Raw genomic sequence first — 17,919 nt, 5'->3', positions numbered from 1 at the left:
AGGAGGTGGAAGGTGGAGCATTGGGTTCAAGGTCAGCCTAGATACCTTGGGAAGACCCTGTATCAAAACAAAGAAGAACAGGACCGGGGCTGTAGTGCAGTGGTCAGACATGTGCCTGGCATATATGAAGCCTTGAATTGGATCCCCAGAATATGAGATGGGGGAGCGGTGTCCCAGCAATGACCTCAGATGGAGCAGGAGGCCACAGAAGCCAGTCTGAGGCTACAGCATAGAGGATTTGGAGGACTCCAAGAGGTGCCTGGAAGGCAGAAACCAAGTGGGGCGCAGGCACAGAGGGCTGACTAGCAAGTGCGGGTAGGCACCCCAGGTAGGTATCCAGCCCTGCTAATCACAAGCTCCTCAGAGCAGGTCCTGCTCTAGGTCCTTGTCACTCAGTGTGGGTCCTAGTTCAAGCCTAGACTGGGTAAGCTACTGGGGCAGGGATGGGGCGTAAAGAGATGGCTCAGAAATTAAAAGCACTGGCTGCTCTTCCAGACATCCTGAGTCCAAATCCCAGCAACCACATGGTGGCTCACAACCATCTGTGGTGGGATCCGATGATGCCCTCTCCTGCTATGTATGAAGACAAAACACACACACACACACACACACACACACTCAGGCTCGGGCACATGAACCTGTGCTATGTGCTGTCATGCCCCAACCTGGGCACCTTGGTAAGATGTCATAGGAAGGGTGGGTCTCTGTCTCCCCAGATGGTGTCCATTGGTTCCCTCACAAGAGACGGAAACTTTGAGGAGTGAGGGGCTCTCTGATAGGCTCCCTACAGCCTCCTTTTCTAGAAAAGCTCTTAGCCTCATTCACCAGTAACTTCTCTGCAAGGTCAACCCCCTGCCCTGGACAGAAGGACCAGAGGCACTCAAGGAGGGAGAGCTGGGTGACCTGCTGGGCTTAGCAGGTCTGTTTTAATCCGTTTCCCATAGCAACCTGTGGTGCCTGGGAGAGGCTGGGATGTCAGGGACCCCCCTGAGATCTGGGAAACGGTCACCCTGATGGATCGAAAGTCAACCATGGCCTGATCCCAGGATCAACCAACCCGTGCTCTCTCCTCACTGCCTCCCACACAATCAGTACAGTTTCCCGCCGTGGTTCTCATCCACACATGGCTCTGAGCTGTCTCCAGAGACGCTGACAAACCTGGCCTCCCTTCCCCGGCTCTAGCCGCCCGCGGCTCTCGCGGCTCTCACGCGGCGACTCTGGTGTCACCGGCGTGTCTGGATTCTTCCCCCTGGACTACTCTTTCCCTGGGGTTCTTAACCTGGAACCCTCAGAGCTCCGGAGTTGTATCCCCTCCAGAAAGGGCAGCTCAGTGTCACAAACAACACCTCTGCTTCATTAGTGGCCAAGGAGGAAGGAGACAGAAGTGAGGAGAACGTGGATTCCTGCCGGGCAGGGTGTCAGCCACCAGCGACAGCCAACCCAGTCTTTGCCTCTTCCCAACGGGAATCATGAAGCCCACAGAAACAAAATCACCTATCTGTCCATGCTGTAAGTGGACAGGAGTTTCTGACCCTTCGGGACCTGAAGGCACAGGCAGAAAGCGGGTTGTAGAGAGGGCAGAGGCTGGGGCCTTTACCCTATGGCTTTTGTAATTAACCAAAGCCCGCAGGCGCACACGCCATTAGGTTCCCATTGCATCACTAACTTAGTCAGTCAGACGTCCCTGCTCAGCTTCCAGAACCACATGACCTGGGCCTGCATGAACCAGAACCACGTGACCCTGGCCTGCGTGAACCAGAACCAAATGACCGGGCCTACAAGAATAACACGAGAGTTCTCAAGGAAAATAGCCCAAACCTTCTGGAACATTCAGTGAGACCTGGGTAGACAAGACTCACAGTGGGAAAATAAGGAACAAGGTAAAATAGCCCAGACCTTCTGGAACATTCAGCGAGACCTGGGGAGACAAGACTCACAGTGGGAAAATCTCTGTTCCTCCACACAAGGTGCCCCCTCCATACAAATCGCAGCGGCCTCAGTTTCCCTTCTACAGTATTTCCTCGCCCATCACAAAATGGACTAACTGGGAGCACGTCTGGGGATATCATGTCTTGCCTTGGAAACATTGACACCTAAGGTATCTGTGACTAAGAAGGTGGGTCATGTTATCAACTACAGACCCTCCAATTCAAAAGGAAAAAAGAAAAAAAAAAGACCGGGAAAAATCGCGTGTTCCATGGCGCCACCTATTGGCGATTTTCAAAATTGCAGAGTGATAGGGAAAGTAGACAAGGGAGGATCCAAGAGTGACCTCAGATTTATCAACCCCGAAATGATAAACAAGGGTCCGAAACTGGAAATGGATGGATGTGTGCTCTAAAGGGTCACAGGGGGGAATGAATCGGCTCCCCTCCTTTGCTTGTGGATTATGGCCAACACTTTGCAAGTCTCCTCAGACCTCCACACTGTAGTCTGCCCACTCTCCTCGTTGCGCTGTAGAGGATGCTGGGCTGAGGACCACAGAAGCAAACAAACCGTGGGTCATAAAAGGACTGCGTTGCTGACTGCCTCAAGTGCCAGTTCAGAAGCCACAGCTGATCCTCGTGGTTTGAGCATCTTCGGATGTGATCACAAGCCACACTGGTCACTCTAGTGTACTTCACAGGCAAGGAGGAGACTGGCCCAGGCATGTACCAGGTAGGTGACCAATGAATTTGTCACAGTAGATAGGAAGAGAGTGCTTCCTTCCTATCTTCCAGTCAGAATCACCTTTCTGAGAGTCCAGACTGGGATTTAAGTCTAGGCGCCTGACCCCAGAGCCTATGCTTTCGTTCAGTCACTTGACTGCATCTGCTGGCACCTCTGGTAATGACTAACATCTGCTGCCCTGTTCCTTCACAGCCAGAAAGCACAGTGTACAGGAAAAGAATAAACCATGCTGATATTTTCTAATCTATATTCATCCATCCACATCACCTTTCTATGTGGACCCACCAAGCCTTTCTCTGATCTGTCTACCTGTTCATCCACTCCACTGCCCAACCAACCATCCATCCATCCATCCATCCATCCATCCATCCATCCATCCATCCATTCATCCATTATCCTTTATGTTCATTTATCTATCTATCTATCTATCTGTCTGTCTGTCTGTCTATCTATCTATCTATCTATCTATCTATCTATCTATCTATCTATCTATCTCTTTATCCATCCATACATAAATTCCTCTCTCTATCTATCTGCCTGCCTATCTCTATCACCTATCCTTTTCATTCATCCCCCATCATTTCAACCATTTTCATCTGTGTACCCACAATTTTTCCATTTATTCATCATCCATCTATCCTTACATCCATCCATCCTTCCATTCATCCATCCTTCCATCCATCCATCCTTCCATTCATCCATCCATCCATCCATCCTTCCTTCCACCCATCCATCCTTCCATCTATTCAAGCATCCATCCAACCTCCCATTTATCCATCCACCTATCCCTTCCTTCCTCCAACAGTCACTTTCCATCTTTCTTGGCCCAGATGATTAGATGAATCACCTATGGTCCTGCACACATTAGGCCCACAATGCCCTGTGAGGACAAAGAACAGACATCTCCAGCTATGGCATGGAGAGGTAGGCTGGAGAATATGGGCTGGGAAACATAGGTCAGAAAGCAGAGAGACAGGTCAGCAAGGGGTCATCTATTTTTAGATGCCAACTTTACCATATACCAGGTAGGCGATGTTAGGCAATGACTTCACTATCTGTCCCTTCATCCCCTTGTGTATTCTATGGACCCACAGGTAGAGTCTGCTCCACAGGGCTGTGCAGAGCTTGATTAACAAGTAAAGTATCCAAACAAACAGGCTGTGTTTAGTTAGTGACACATGTCATCATTCAGTGGTGGTCATTCTATTTGCTACTGTTGTCACCTGTCCACTGTTGTCACAGACACATGAGGGCACAGATGTTAATAAGAATTAATAAGAAGAGGGGTGATAAACAAAGGCAGATTCCCACCCAACAAAGCTAAGGAACAGGAACAGGTGAAGGACTTCAGGACTCCTTGGTGCCTTTACTGTGCTCCTGTGGGCTGAGAGGAAACTACTGGCATTTTCCAAGTAGACTTAGCCTTGAAACCCTCTTTTGAGGAACTTTTGTTGCAAGCTCACAAATGGTCTGTGTATGAGACCCAGTGTGGGGAACACTGGCATCCAACTCCCTCATCTGGGTGAATGATACCCAGCACCCCTGTGTGTGTCCTGTGAGGAGATTACCACCTCAGCCTGTGGAGTCCTCTTCTAGGGGAATATGTGGAATCTTGACAGTGTAGGTGGGCCAAGTCTGTTAAGGACAAGATGTGTGGCTGGCTCACAATCGGTTTGGGTATTGCCATCGTTTCTGATTGTGTTTAATTTAGATAAACTGGTCCTGCGTGGGATGTATGCCGGTAATGTTGATTGCCATCATAAAGAGAAGCTAGGCAACAGAGAGAGAGAGAGAGAGAGAGAGAGAGAGAGAGAGAGAGATCATCCCGACACAGGGAAGCCCATACCTGGTTCTATGCTCAGAATCTTCTGTCTTACCCTATCTTCATGATTCATCTGGCATCTCTGCAACTTAGTTTCCTTATCTGTAAGTCATGTGTACACAAAGTTGCCATGGAGGACTTTCATGATGATTAGATGGGATACAATAAATGGACACAATGGACTCATGAAAGTTGTCTGTCTGGCATGTATGTGTATTCACACAGGAGCCCCTGTGTATGTATGAATTTGGATCCCTGTGTGGCTATTGCAGATGGCAAAAGCTCTAGCCTTGAAGTGGATCCTGCGTTCGAACCTGAGTCCATCACTAGCTGTGCCCTGGAAAAATTGCTGCTTTACCTCTCTGTTCTTCTGTCCTCTCATCTTTAAAATAGGAGTCGTGCCGCACACACTGATGGGTTACTGTTTCACACGCTGAAGTCTCTGGCAGCGCCCAGCCCACAGAGGCAGGTCCCCATATTCTCTACTCCACCAAGTAGTTGTCCCCAAACCTACAAAGCCTACCCTCTGGAAACAAGGCTGTGAGAGCCAGTGATACCTTCTTCCTGGAGAAGAGAACTTAAAGCCCCATCGTGACCTCCGGGTGGCCATCAGGAGCAGGGCAGAGAAGGTTGCTTTTGCGTTAGCACCCTCTGTCGGGAGAGCCCGTGTCAGCACCAAGGACAGAGGACTAGGCCCTGCTCACTGCTGCGGGCGGGCAGGTAGATAGCTGCACCCTGGCGGCCTAGAGGCTCATGGTTCCTACTGGACCAGAGCCCAAGAGAGAGGCGTGGCCCTCTGTGACTCGCTGAGTGCCCGGAGAGCAAACTGCAAGCACCGCCTCTGGCGGGCAGCAGATCCGTTAGTAGACATAAACTAAATTAAAAGCCTGTGGCTGCCCTGGGTGACTTGTTTGCCTTAGTTTCCCAGAGCCCCCTGTTAACTGACTGTGCTTCGGAGTCACTTTTCCATGCAGCAGAAGAAAGGACTCCAGTGCTGTGGTTTATGGAGCCGAAGGGGCGGGGCTTTTGGCCGAGCTGGGAGGCGGGCTGTTGCTATTATCATTACCATATGATATTAGGCATGCTTTGGCAGCCTGGACCTTTCAGGGGAGACTAACTCTGCACCTGGGTGGGCTCTTTAGTGGGCCGGGCTGGCGTCACAATCTGGATCTCTGAGAAGGTTCATGGCTACATCTTGCCTCTGAGCACCCACCGAGTACCAGCTTGAGCTCAGAGCTAAGGAACAAACCAACCAGCGATCCAACCTCATTCAGCCTTTCATTCATTTTTCCATCCATCCAATACTCAGTGAAGACCTACTATGTGCCACGGGCCAGGGTGAACAGTACTTTTTCCACAGGGTAATGTTCAAGGACAGCGTGGATAGTGAAGACGATTTGGGAATAAAGGTGGGTCCATTAAGGTATAAAAACTCCAGGCCCTGGTTTTAAACTTCTTTTCTCCTTTCCACCCTCTCCACTGACGCCATTCTTAGAGGACTCCGAGGAGACAATACCTTGGGTCTCTTTACCAGCTGGTTAAGCATGGGACTGATGGGTAGCATCACCAAGACCTGCTCCTTTCAGCTCCTCCCCCAAGGACAATGGTAGGTGGGTGCGGCCAGGAAGCCACGCCCACTTGGCCTTCACCTGAAGAGCTCTTGCCTGTCCTCCCTCACCTGCCTCGCTCCTGTTGCACCTAGACTCCAAGAGCCTTGCCCAGCACGGGGAGGGGGAAGAGGTGGAGGGCGGGCATCTGGGCCTGGAGCTCCTCGGCCAGGGAACCTCTCTCACCGAGGGCTTAGAATCCTGGATAGCTTTATCCTGAGCCAGAGGCAGAGAGGTGGGAGGGAGAGACTGGCAGGATCAGACAGGCAAGGGTTGTGTTCTTCCCGTGGCTGGCTTAGCGGGAGGGGAGGGCGAGGGGCTTTTTTTGGAGGGGAGGGGAGATGCCCTCAAGCTCACCCTCAGTAGCTTGGGGAAGATGAGACTTGGAGGCGTAGCAAGGGGGAGTGGAGAACAGCCAGGAAAAGGATAAAGGCCCAAGACTCCAGTGTTCAAGCCAGATCCAGCCCAATCAGGCTAGCAACCAATTAGTGTGATTCAAAAAAAAAAAAAAAATACCCACGTAGGGACAAACTGTAATCAAACACCTATTTATAAGGGTTTATTACGATCATTATTATTATTTTACTGAGAGGATCATTCTAAAGCCTGTCAGGTGAACGTATTCACTCAGATCTAAATAAATGCAAATCGCTACTTCCTTGGAGCAGGGAGTCTGAGCGACCCTGAGCTGCAGCTAGCTAGCTGACTGCCTCGAAAGGCCATGTGCTGCCAAGGCTGCGGAGGGTAAAGGAGGGGAGTGGGTCACTCCGTGGGGCATCCTGGAACAAGTCTCTCCCAGTAGCACCTGCCAGGCCATTACTCACTGCCCTCCCCTCTCCCAAGGCCTGCAGCCAGTGGGGTTGCCAGTGTACCCATTGCCCGGCTAAGTAAACTGAGCAACAAGGATGCAGCAGCTTAGTCGAGCTAGGGGAGCTGGGACTTCCCTGGAGAGTGCAGCATAAGGAGACCTGGGTCCTGGTTTGGGGGCTCAGATTCACTCTCAGGTTCTGTTGTTCATTCTGGAACTTGACGGTCTAACTCCTGGTGGTCCCCACCCCCACCCTAAGAGCTAGGAGCACCTGCCTCTTCCTCACGTGGGAGACCCCAGGACCCAGGCTCAATGGTGTGTGTGCATCCGTGGGTCACTATCAAAGCAACGATCTGACACAAGTTTCTACTTCACCTAGGTTCTCAGGTGGAGGAGCTGGGGTATCAGCCCTGATTTTTTTTTAAAGGTGACATCTTGGTCTCAGTCAGAAGAAAAAGTCGGTGCCTCCCTTGCCCGGTTCTGCCTGCATGTACAATGCAGCTGTACTGCGCGGGGCGCGGGCTGGGGAGGGTAGCCCTTATTTGTAGAACACTGAAGCCCTGAAGCCCCTAAAGAGGATGTTCATAGGTCTTAAAGCAAGCCCTGAGGACCTACATCCCTCCGGGGAAAGCATCTCTCTCTCCTGGAAGGAAGAAGGGTGCTTGCATCCACCAAGCGGAGAAAAGGGGCGTCCAGGGACACGGCCAGGTGGAGGGGTAGGGGGAGCGATTCGGGTGGAGCGAAGCTTGGTGTGTGTGTGTGTGTATGGGAGGATGCGGCTCACAAGCAAGCAGTTGTGATGAGATGGGGGTGGGGGGCAGAGGGTAGAAACCGAGAGGGAGGGGGGCGAGTTCTCCTCTCTGCAATAAATCGGCTTAGCGGACGAGAGCCGAACAGCCCAGAACGGATTAAAGAAAAGTCTGTAGAATACGGCAGCGAGCGCAGCACGGGGGGCGGGGGGGCGGGGGCGGGGCGGCAGGGAAGGAGGGAGAGGAGGGGGCGCGAGAAGAGCGAGCGCGGGGCAGAGCGCGGCGGCGCCGGTAGAGCTTCGGCTCCAAACTCCGCCACTGCCGCCACGGATCCGACTCGGGCCGCCGTGGCCGCCGCTCGCAGCCAACCAGCCGGGAGCAGCTGCGCGCCCCAGCCAGGTCCGGTGGAGCCCAGAGCAGCCAGTGCGTCTGGTGCAACCCGGAGCATCCTACTACAGCCCAGAGTAGCCTGGTGGTGCAGCCCAGAGCATCCCGGTACAGCCCAGAGCAGCCCCGGGTAGCCTGACGACCCGGCTACGGTAGCATGGGGACCTCCCCTCGGCTCCCCTCGCCTCTCGTCACCGCCACGGCCGGCGGCCCGGGTCACAAGCTCTTCTGAGCCCATGGCGAGGAGACTCACAGCCGCCACCGCGATCGCCGCCGCCGCCGCCTCGGCCAGCGCCGCCAGTTTCTGGGCACCATGCAAGCTGCTCCAAGCCTCCGCCGCGCTTCCTGCCTGCTGCTCGCCGCGATTCTGGACCTGGCGCGCGGTGAGTGTGAGGGCTCCCGCAGGAGCTCGGGGCCGGGGGATGCGCGCAGAGACCGAGAAGGGCGCGGGCCCGGATGGCTCTGGGAGTCTCCGGCTGTAGGCACAGTCCAGGAGGGTTTCCGTGCAGCGAAGCTTGGCAAGAGAGGATAGATCTTTTGGAGAAAGCCCTCGTGGGTCTGTGCCTGTGTGTGTGTGTGTGTGTGTGTGTGTGTGTGTGTGTGTGTGTGTGTGTGTGTGTGTGTGTGTGTGTGTGTGTGTGTGTCTTTGTTGGGTCTGTGAGTGTCCGAAAATCAGTTATGTGTGGAGGGCACGGGAGTACATTTAGATGTGGCTGTGTGATGGTGTGTGTGAGAGGTAAAAGAGAGTCTAGATCAGTTGCATGGAGAGGTGAGAGAGAAAGTATGAGTGTTTGGGGGTGTGAACTCCTTCACGAGGGTAAGTGTGTGAGCGTCGCCGCCGCCTGTTAAGGAAAGGGTGTTTGAGGTGTGGCGGTTCACGCCGATCCCGGGTGTGTTTGCTGGTCTCTAGAGGGCTGTGTGACAGCTGGTGACTGTATTTCTGTTATAGCTGGGCAGGAGTGTACCCAGCTACACGTGGAAGTACGGGGACTTGAGGTCCTAGGAGCTTTGAGTCTGGGAGCAGGTGCAGATCGAGGGAACTTGGGCAGGGAACTGTGAGCACATCTGGGGCTGGAGGGGTTCCAAGGGTATGGCTCGCGTCTCTGTGTGTGTCCCGCATGGGCTTGGCCATGGCCTAGGCTGAACCAGATGGAAGGAAACTGGAGCTCAAAGGCTTGCCCAGAGCCAGCAGTGCGGGGCAGTTCTCGAGTGTATGTATGGTTAGGGCTACCTGGGAGGAGGGGCACCCTGCCCAGCGCCGCCCTCTGGTGGGTCTTAAATGATGTGGAAGTCGAACTTGACGCCCCAGTGCCTTCTGAGCAGGGACAGGGGGCAGATGCCAGCCCAGCAGGGCGGAGGCAGGGTCAACACAGAGTCTCATAGGTGGGGGATTCCAGGGGGTGGGGGATGGGGACTGGAGGAGCTCCTTGTCCAGGTCAAGTCACAGCCAACCATCGGGGTTGAAATCAGAGCATGGCCACCCTGGGAGGTGGGAGAGTGTGGAAAAAGTAGGCATTGTCTCCGATGGAGCCTTGGCCTCTGTCCCATTTAGGCCGTGGTGGAGGGTCAATTCTTGTCCCGCATACTGAGAAAAACCTATATGAGCTCTGAGATAGTCCTCCAAGGGGCGTGCCTCTAAAATAACCTACACCCTTCAACCGCCTGAGTCTTTGAAGAGAGCTTGGTCCGCTTATGGGAGAATTTGAGCCTTGGGAGGTGGTCCTGTAGGCAGTGGGGGAGGGGCTGGTGAGACCCAAAGGAATGTCAGGCAGGTAATTTGCCCCCCCTACCCTCTCTGGGTGCCAATACTTTCTGAAGTATATCAAATCTCACTGTAACTTTGGGGACAAGAGCTCCCCCCTTTGAGATGGATGTCTCTAGAGGGAAAGATTCCAAGTGGGAGGCTCCGGGTTCCAGCGCCACGGAGAAGACGATAAGCTTTGTGGAAAGGCACGGGAGCCCTCACCTGGACGCTGCAGGGAGCAGGATTGGGGGTTGGGGACCGAACTGGAAGCACCCCTTCTTCTCAACCTGGGATGCGCACGGCGTAACGAAGCGGAGGGAGGGGAGAGGAAGAACCGGGTGGGGAACCCCGACTGCGTCAGGACCCCACCCTGCGAGCTGGCGCCTGAGCAGCTTGGCTGCGGAGAGCTATTCCGGCGCCCTGGATCTTTGACTCGGCTCGCTAGCTTCTGCAGGCTGCGGGAAGCGCTTGCTCCGGGCTCCGGGGTGAACGCGTGGAACCAGGGCACGTGGGTGGGGGTACACGCCTCCTTTCAGCTCCGCAGGCCCAGATCTCGGACTCGAAACTTTGTGCTGGGCGCGGGGACCCCCGAGGCTCCAAGGTTCTTCTCTGTAGGGGTGCGAAATCCTCTGGGTGGGATCCAGTTTTCCTTTCCAGGCTAGGTGCCACCATGCGAGGTGGGAGCAAGGGGAAGAGTCCTCGCGAGCGTGAGCGGCGGGCTGGGCCGGAGGAGGGCGCCCTTTCAGCAGGCGGCGGCGATGCCCACGATTCATGCACCTGGCGTAGCTTTGCGGAGCTAACCAGCCAGGGGGGTGCCCGGGAAGAGATGGGAGGGTGGATTTCACCCAGAAACTCACTGGCCTTTCCCGAGAGGGACACAGTCACTGCTGCGGGAGGGGCAGGAGGAGTGGGGTGGCAGAGCAATAGAGCTGTGTACCCTTTGCAACACTCCCGTACCCCACTCCCTACCACTAGGCTCTTCAAAGAAGGCCCATTTCTCTGGTCTCCAACATCGCCTAGGGACTCCCTGAAGCACTTTGAACTGGGCAATGGGAAGCTGCATATTTGAACTTTCGCAGTGACTCTAAAAGAGCCAGGCATTGGAGGTAGAGGGGGCGACGAGGCTCTTTAGACTTGACTGGTTACGCTCTGGAATATTCTCCGCTGAAAGCAGGGAGCTCTGGGAAGACCTAATTAGAGCTAAAGGATCCAGAGACCTGGCCTGTCGGAGTCTGGAGTCCGTGGAGAGGATGGAAAGGGTGGGCCGGGCCTGCAAGCTCCCGGTCTGCAACTGGGTGTCATCAGGCATGGTCTGAGGGCTGACTCTGTGGCTCACGATGCGGAGCTGCTACTGCCTGCAGGGAGATGGGCTTCATAGATGATCCTCTTTCTGTCTTCTCTAAGCCCCGCCGCGTGGGGACACCACACTCCTCCGTGCGTCTCCGGTCCACGGCTGAGGACTGGAAGGGGTCTGGTTATCTCACTCGTGGACATCCCCGTGGCCCCGCCCACGTCCCGTGGCCCCACCCCTTTCCGAGCCACGCCCCCTCAACGCAGAAGACCATTTTCCTGGGAGGTCAAACATATAATTGGGGCTTTTCAGTTAGGCTTGGAGTGACTTCCGACTTCCGGGGTCACCGAACTTTGTGGCTTTCATCTCAAGCCCTAATATCCCAGTGCCTTGAGCAGGGAGCTGTGCAGTTGCGCTGCCCTTCAGGTCAGTGCCCAGGACTGGAATAGTCTTGGGTCACAGTGTTTGTTTGTTTGTTTGTTTGTTTGTTTGTTTGTTTGTTTGTTTTAAAAGCGACCCAAGACCACTCCCTTCCTGGAATTGGGTGGTATTTTGAATTTGGGCTTTTCTTCTCCACAGCTTCCACTGTATCAATATGTCCTCATTTCCCACTGCAAGATGGCTTTACAACCCCTATTGTTACAGTTTAGGAAACTGAGGCTCCACTCTTTAAGATTAACCACAGACAAGCAGAGCTCCTTCTAGCTCCCCCTGGGCCTTGCCCCGGGCTCTCTTTCCATCGTTCCCTTTGGCAGCAGACTTCCAGGTATGCTGGCCAAGGCTGCCAGGGGCCCTCTAAGGATGCCTCTCTTCCTGGATACCCTGACGGATGCTTACAGCTTCATGGGAGGTGGATCCTTTGCCTAGTGGAGGATGGAATGGTGAATATCCTAGCTACGTGCTTTTTTCTTTCATGTTTCCTTTAATACTTATCCCCTCTCTGAGACATAAAACCAGTCCCATTTTGCAGAGGAGGAAACTGAGACTCAGGGGAGTTAGGTGACTGCCAAAGTCACTCAGCCAGTAAGGGATCAGCAGGGGGCCAGCCCTGTGCTGTCTGCCTCCCAGCCTGGGCTCTACTCCCTGGGAAGTCTGGCACCCCCTCTTTCCTTGGGCCCAGCCCGGAGGATGGCTGAGGGATCCAATGTGCGCACTTCATCCTTCACCAAACTCAAGGTGAAAGGATTATTCAGTGTGTTCATCTGCACAGATGGGAGAGGGCGTGTCCCCGCTAGACACTGTCATCATTAAGAAAATCAGTGGGCATCTGCTGGGGGGAGGGGCAGGGTATATCTGCAAAGAGAAGGGCCAACAGGCATGACCTCATCCCCGTGTGTGTGTGTGTGTGTGTGTGTGTGTGTGTGTGTGTGCAGGTGTGTGTGGGTGTGTGTGTAAGCGTGTGTGTATAGGTGTGTGTGTAGGTGTGTGTAGGTGTGTGTGTGTAGGTGTGGGTGTGGGTGTGGGGGGTGTAGGTGTGTGTGGGTGTGTGGGTGTGTGGGTGTATGGGTGTGGGTGTGTAGGTGTGTGTGGGTGTGGGTGGGTGTGGGTGTGTAGGTGTATGTGGGTGTGTGGGTGTGTGTGTAGGTGTGGGGGTGTGGGGGTGTGTGTAGGTGTGTGTGTGTGTGTGTGTAGGTATGTGTGTACACATGTTCCTGAAGAGATGAATGTCTCTCATTCCTCTTTTCCCTTCCCCTCCTCCCTTCTCTTCCTCCTTCTCTCCTTTCCCTTTCTCCCTCCTCTCCCCCTTGCTTATTTTCCTTCCCCTCCCCTCCCACTCCTTTATTTTTGCTCCCCTCCCCCTCTTTCTTTTCCCTCCCCTCCCCTGCCCTCCCCTGCCTTCCCATCCCTTAAAACAACAGACAAGCTGCAACTCTCCTCTGTGAGTAGAGACTTGGAGTCTCTGCCAGGCCTGAAGCGGTCGGCGCACCGCTGCAGTGCCCTCCTTGGAGGCAGATGCAGCCGCTTAGAGCATGTGCTAAGCGTGCTGGGCCTGTAGTGTCACCCCTAGGAGGTGCCCCCTTTTAGGAATAAGTTCCAGGGAACAAGCAGGGTGTCAGACCCCTACTGCATGCTTCCAGTGGATCAGAGAGGCAAGAGGGTGGCCCTTAGTCCCCAAGGTCTACCGTCTGGCCCAAGTTCGGTAAGCCTCTCCTGGACGTAAAGCTGGGACCAGGAGGCAGAGGCTATGGAGCCCAGGGCAGCAGAGAAACAGCGGGGGGGGGGGTCCTGAAGTGTGGGCTTGATCTCAGCCAGGGAAGGAAGCTGGCATGTGTGCCAGCCCTCTCTCCACTCCTAGGCACCCAGATAGCCCCTCTGTTTGACTTAGGCACATTTCCAGACTGGGTGTTCGTGAGGGAGCTGAGCCTCCTTGGGTTGCCTGACTCCAGCCAGAGCTGCTTCCCAACACCCTCAGGTGTCTCTAGGGGAGACCTGGCCTCAGTGACAGGCAGCTGTGGCCCTCAGGTAAGACCTCAGACATCAGATGCTCTCTGGGACCTGAACAGTCTGCAGACTCAAGAAGACAGAGAGAACCACTCTCCTTTGCCAACGAAGCCCTCAGAAACTACCCTCTGCCATTTCCAGGGCCTGGTGTTGATGAGAGCTGCCTCTCAGGGAGGAGGCTGAGAGGGAGCCAGTTAGAACATTTGATAGCCTGAGGGTTCGGGGGAGGGGTCCCTGTGTTAACCAGTCATCTCTGAGTATGTCCAGCTCAAGAGGCAGGTGTTGGGTGCACACCTCCCCAGTCTCCTCCTCAGCCCCTCTGGAACTGGACTCTACGGTCAACTTCCTGCAAAGAACAGCACTGGTCCCTGTCCGTGAAACAGTGTTAGACTGCTCCCGGTAACACCGGGAGGACCATGTGTTGTCCACTGGCTGGAGATGGCCGGTCCCATGCTGGTCCTCCATCTTTCCCTGGAGGTCAAGCCCCACTGAGTGCTAAGAACTACACCATCATCTCTGCTGAGTGGGACAGGAGCCTTGTTCGTGTCTGTTCATTATTACATCTTACCCTAACACATAGTGGATGCTCGACGCAGGGCTATTTGGCTCAATAAGTCACCTATAACTATAATGTTTAGATACTCATGTCCTCCTGGCTTAGAAGACCCATCAAGCAGCTTTCTGTTTCTATAAAGGGGCCTGAGAAGGTTTGCAGCGTGTGGGGTTTATCTGGACTTACACCCAAACTTCCTGGTAACAAAAGCTTTCTGCTCTTGGGACAACAGGCTCCCTTGTAGAAGCCTGGCAGGTCATTAGGGTAGTCAGATGAATGAATGATGTCATCCCTGGGTCTGGCTTGTCTCTCCACCAATTCTGGGAGTGTGAGAACGTGTCAGCATGTACACGCTCTGACTGGTATCTGGGCAGACCCGGTCAACTGAAGAAGACCATGGGAAGACCAAGGGGTTTCCTATTGCTAGTGGGCTCCCCTGGGGGAGGGTACTGCCCTTGGCTGGTGATAGAGTTTGGAGACGAGAAGGGAAAGCTACTGCTAAGCAGTTACTATGTACCAGACAGATGCACCCACAGTCTGTGCTACACCCCCTGGGACCTCTATTTGTGAGGTTGGTCCCCATTTTCAAGACTAGGCTATGGCTATGAAGTTTGGGCAGCTCCCGTGGCCTACCCAAGGTTACCCTGCAACGAGAAGGCTGGTTTACCCCAGGCATCTCTCTACCTGTCTCTCCTTAGCTCCCAGTTACTGATGGGAAACTCCCTGTGCTGGGTACACTGACATCCAGGCACGGCCAGCGCTGAAACCAGGACTCCAGAAGAACCGGCTGGAAAACACTGGTCGGGTGGGACAGCTAGGCCTGCTGGGTCCACCTCCATTTCTTCCCTATGACCCAGTGGTCATGAGCTCCTGTCCCCCCCTGGACTGGGCTCAGAGCAGGCCACTGCCTGGCACAGTATACCTGGCCTTGTCACTGTCTACCTCAGTCTTAGCTTCTTCACCTTTTAAAAAGCAAGAGCCGGGGACAGAGGAGTGGCTCCGTCAGAGTGTTGGCCCACAAGGACCCACAAGGCCAACGTAGTTTGAGGCAGGTGTGGGCTACAGGAGATCCTATTTCACATAAATAAACATAAACAAATAAAAAGCAGGGACTGGTGGAAGGGTGAGATTTGACATGACACAATCCCTGTGCAGTGGGCTCTGGGGGTGGTGTGGTCCGGGAGTTTCTGACAGGCTGCCGGGATCTGCCCATCCTTCACTTGCCCACACTGCTGGCTGACTTTGGATCTATCAGCAGATGCCCTCCACTCGTCACAGCTACCTCTGACCCAAAGGGACCTCCGTGGAGGACCCCAAGGGTGAGGACGCCCCACATAGTACCGCCTGGCTTGAAAACAGTCAGAGAGAGTAAACCGTTCAACAGACAACACAGGAATGGCCGGGAGATGAGAGAGCTAGCTCAGGAAGGCTTTGAGGACAACCCGAGCAGAGAGCTCTTGGTCAAGGGGTCACAGGGTCACACCCAGCCTCAAATTGCTAAGAGTGTGGCCCAACATAAAATCATAAACTAAAGTTTTAAGTGTGTGTGTGTGTATGTGTGTGTGTGTGTGTATGTGATTTTACTGCAATGTCTTTCACTGTCAAGACATTGGACATGTCTGATAATGCAGAGAAGTCCGAGGAAGATGGAAGAACAAAATTATCCCACTGAGCCTAGAAGGCATGGCCCGCGATGGAGCCAGGTGTTAGACTGTATGGCTGCTGTGGCTGGATGGCAGCTGGAGCCTTCTGTTATCCAGGCTCAGGACCTGGTCAGCACTTAGAACCTGGGAGCCAGAGTGAGTTTAGCCCTGTAGCTGGGGGCTCTCTGGAACCTTCGATCGGTGATGAATGGTTGTTGGGGAATCCCAGAGGTGAGGTAGCCTCTGGAAAGATACACTGCCCTTCAGGGACTGCCCATGGCTCCTGATGTTCTGACTGGGATCCTCATGGCCGCACAGTCCAAACCAAAGCCAAGATGGATGGCTGTCCATGGAGAAACTTCTGGAACTAAAAGGTACCTGACTAGTCAGGCCTGTCTCCAACATGGGCCCCCGTGGCGGCAGTCGTTGCTCTCAGCCTTGGTTTCCCCAAAGGCACAAAGTCAGGGAGGGCTGCTGGGATAGGCGTGTCGGGGGGCAGGAGGAAGCCGTGACGTCTGGTTCAGGACCGGTGAGTGAGGTGCGACTGCTGTAGCCACAAACCCTGCCCAGGGAGTGCTGGGACAAGGTGACACAGTGCAGATCCAAGCTGGCATTGTAAAGAACCTACTGAGTTCCAGACTCTTGGAGCTGCAGAGGGCTGGAGGAGAGGGAAGTTTTCTGATCTTCTCACCGTTCTGTTTTTGTTTTTTAAATTTTACTTGTTTCAGGACAGGAGGCCTTGTGTGTGATAGGTGAGTGATCTTCTGAGCTTTGCCTCCTCCAGCACTTTTGTTATTGCTATTGTTGTTGTTGTTGTTTAGATGGAATCTCTCTATGGAGCCCTGGCTGTCCTGGAGCTTTTTAATATAGACCAAACTGGATTCAAACTCACAGAGATCCCCCTGCCTCTGCCTCCCGAGTGCTGGGAACGAAGGCGTGCACCACCCACCATACCTGGACTTTTTTCTTTCTGATACAGGGGTTGAGTAAATTGCTTCTGCTGGCCTTGAGCTTGCACAATCCTCCTGCCCCAGCCCCTCAGTAAGATGGACCCGACTTGTCCTTCCCCGTTAATGACGTGAACCCGGAGGCGGGGGGGATAGGGAGGGCTGTTTCTTCAGCACACGTAGAGTAATTCGGGGTGGGTGGGCATGGTCCAGTTTCCCATGCCTGAAGAGCCCAGTGTGAAGAGTTGCAGGGATTCCCAGTGCCTGGTGGGGATTTGGCAGCACATGGGGCAGGGGAGTAGGGTGGGCAGTCTCCAGCCTCATAAATTCCAGGAGTGGCCAGAGGGTAAGGCAGCTGAGCTGCTGGGTATCCCCTCCTTCCCCAGGCTGTCCCCTTTGCACTTTTGTTCCTGTAGCTGCAGAGGCTCCTCTGATGGCCTTAATTGCCTCTAGTCCTGGACTCTACCATTGTCTCCCCAGCCAGCTCCATCTGTCTGTCCTTCCCTCTCACTCACCTCACCCAAAAGGAAAGCACTCATGGGCTGCCCTGACATTTTGCTGGGCTGGATGGGCAGCACAGAGGCTAGGGGGCACAAAGGCCAGGCAGGGGAAAGGCAGGGGGCTGGCACTGGCATTTGTAGCTGGCACTCATGCCTCCTCGCCTGAGCCAGCCTGGCTGGTATTTCTCCTCAAGCAGAGATTCAAGCTATAGAATAGCCAAAGGCCAGGTGCCTGGCTTCAGAGAGCGGGTGAACAGCTGCTAATTGTCACGGGGCACCTACTGTCCCAGGCAGGGGTGGAAGGAGCATGGGTGGGGACAGCCCATGATGGCCACTTCACAAAGACCTCTTTGTTCCTTTCTGCTGCCGAAAAGTGGGTCGCTACTTGCTGGGAGGGGAGGCCGTGTGTGTGGGGGGGGAATGGGGCCTGCTGCCTGCCTGAGGAGCTTGAGGTGGGGTGAGACATAGGCTTGGCAGCCTGTGTGAAGGTTCCTGAGGCTAGAGCTGCCTGAGAGGGCGGGGTTAGTGGCTTCTAGGATAGCCTGAACTGCAGGGAGTGGCTTCTTGACTCTGGAACCTGCTCGATCTTTCCTCCTCCTCCTCCTCCTCCTCCTCCTCCTCTTCCTCCTCCTCCTCCTCCTCCTCCTCCTCCTCCTCCTCCCTTCTTCTGCCTCTGTGCCGCAGGTGAAGATGGAAGGGTTCTGGGACCAGGCACCATGGTGGGACATACAGTCTAGGGCCACAGCCACTGGGGGC

The 17,919-nt window shown here is 54.4% G+C and overlaps 1 protein-coding gene across 1 annotated transcript in view; it reads left to right on the top strand.

Annotated features, from left to right (window-relative positions):
- Window positions 1-7,919: 7,919 nt before the first annotated feature.
- Igsf21 (immunoglobin superfamily member 21) overlaps window positions 7,920-17,919 on the top strand; it is a 221,181-nt gene continuing 211,181 nt past the window's right edge. The window contains exon 1 of the mRNA XM_021200502.1: window positions 7,920-8,426. Within this exon, the coding sequence (XP_021056161.1) occupies window positions 8,357-8,426 (70 nt within the window). The 5' untranslated portion in view covers window positions 7,920-8,356. The remainder of the gene's footprint in view (window positions 8,427-17,919) is intronic.

Source organism: Mus pahari, chromosome 6 (genome assembly GCF_900095145.1).
Source record: "Mus pahari chromosome 6, PAHARI_EIJ_v1.1, whole genome shotgun sequence".
Classification (NCBI taxonomy): domain Eukaryota; kingdom Metazoa; phylum Chordata; class Mammalia; order Rodentia; family Muridae; genus Mus; species Mus pahari.
The sequence above is the reverse complement of the archived record's forward strand: the minus strand, read 5'-3'. Positions and strand labels throughout refer to the sequence as shown.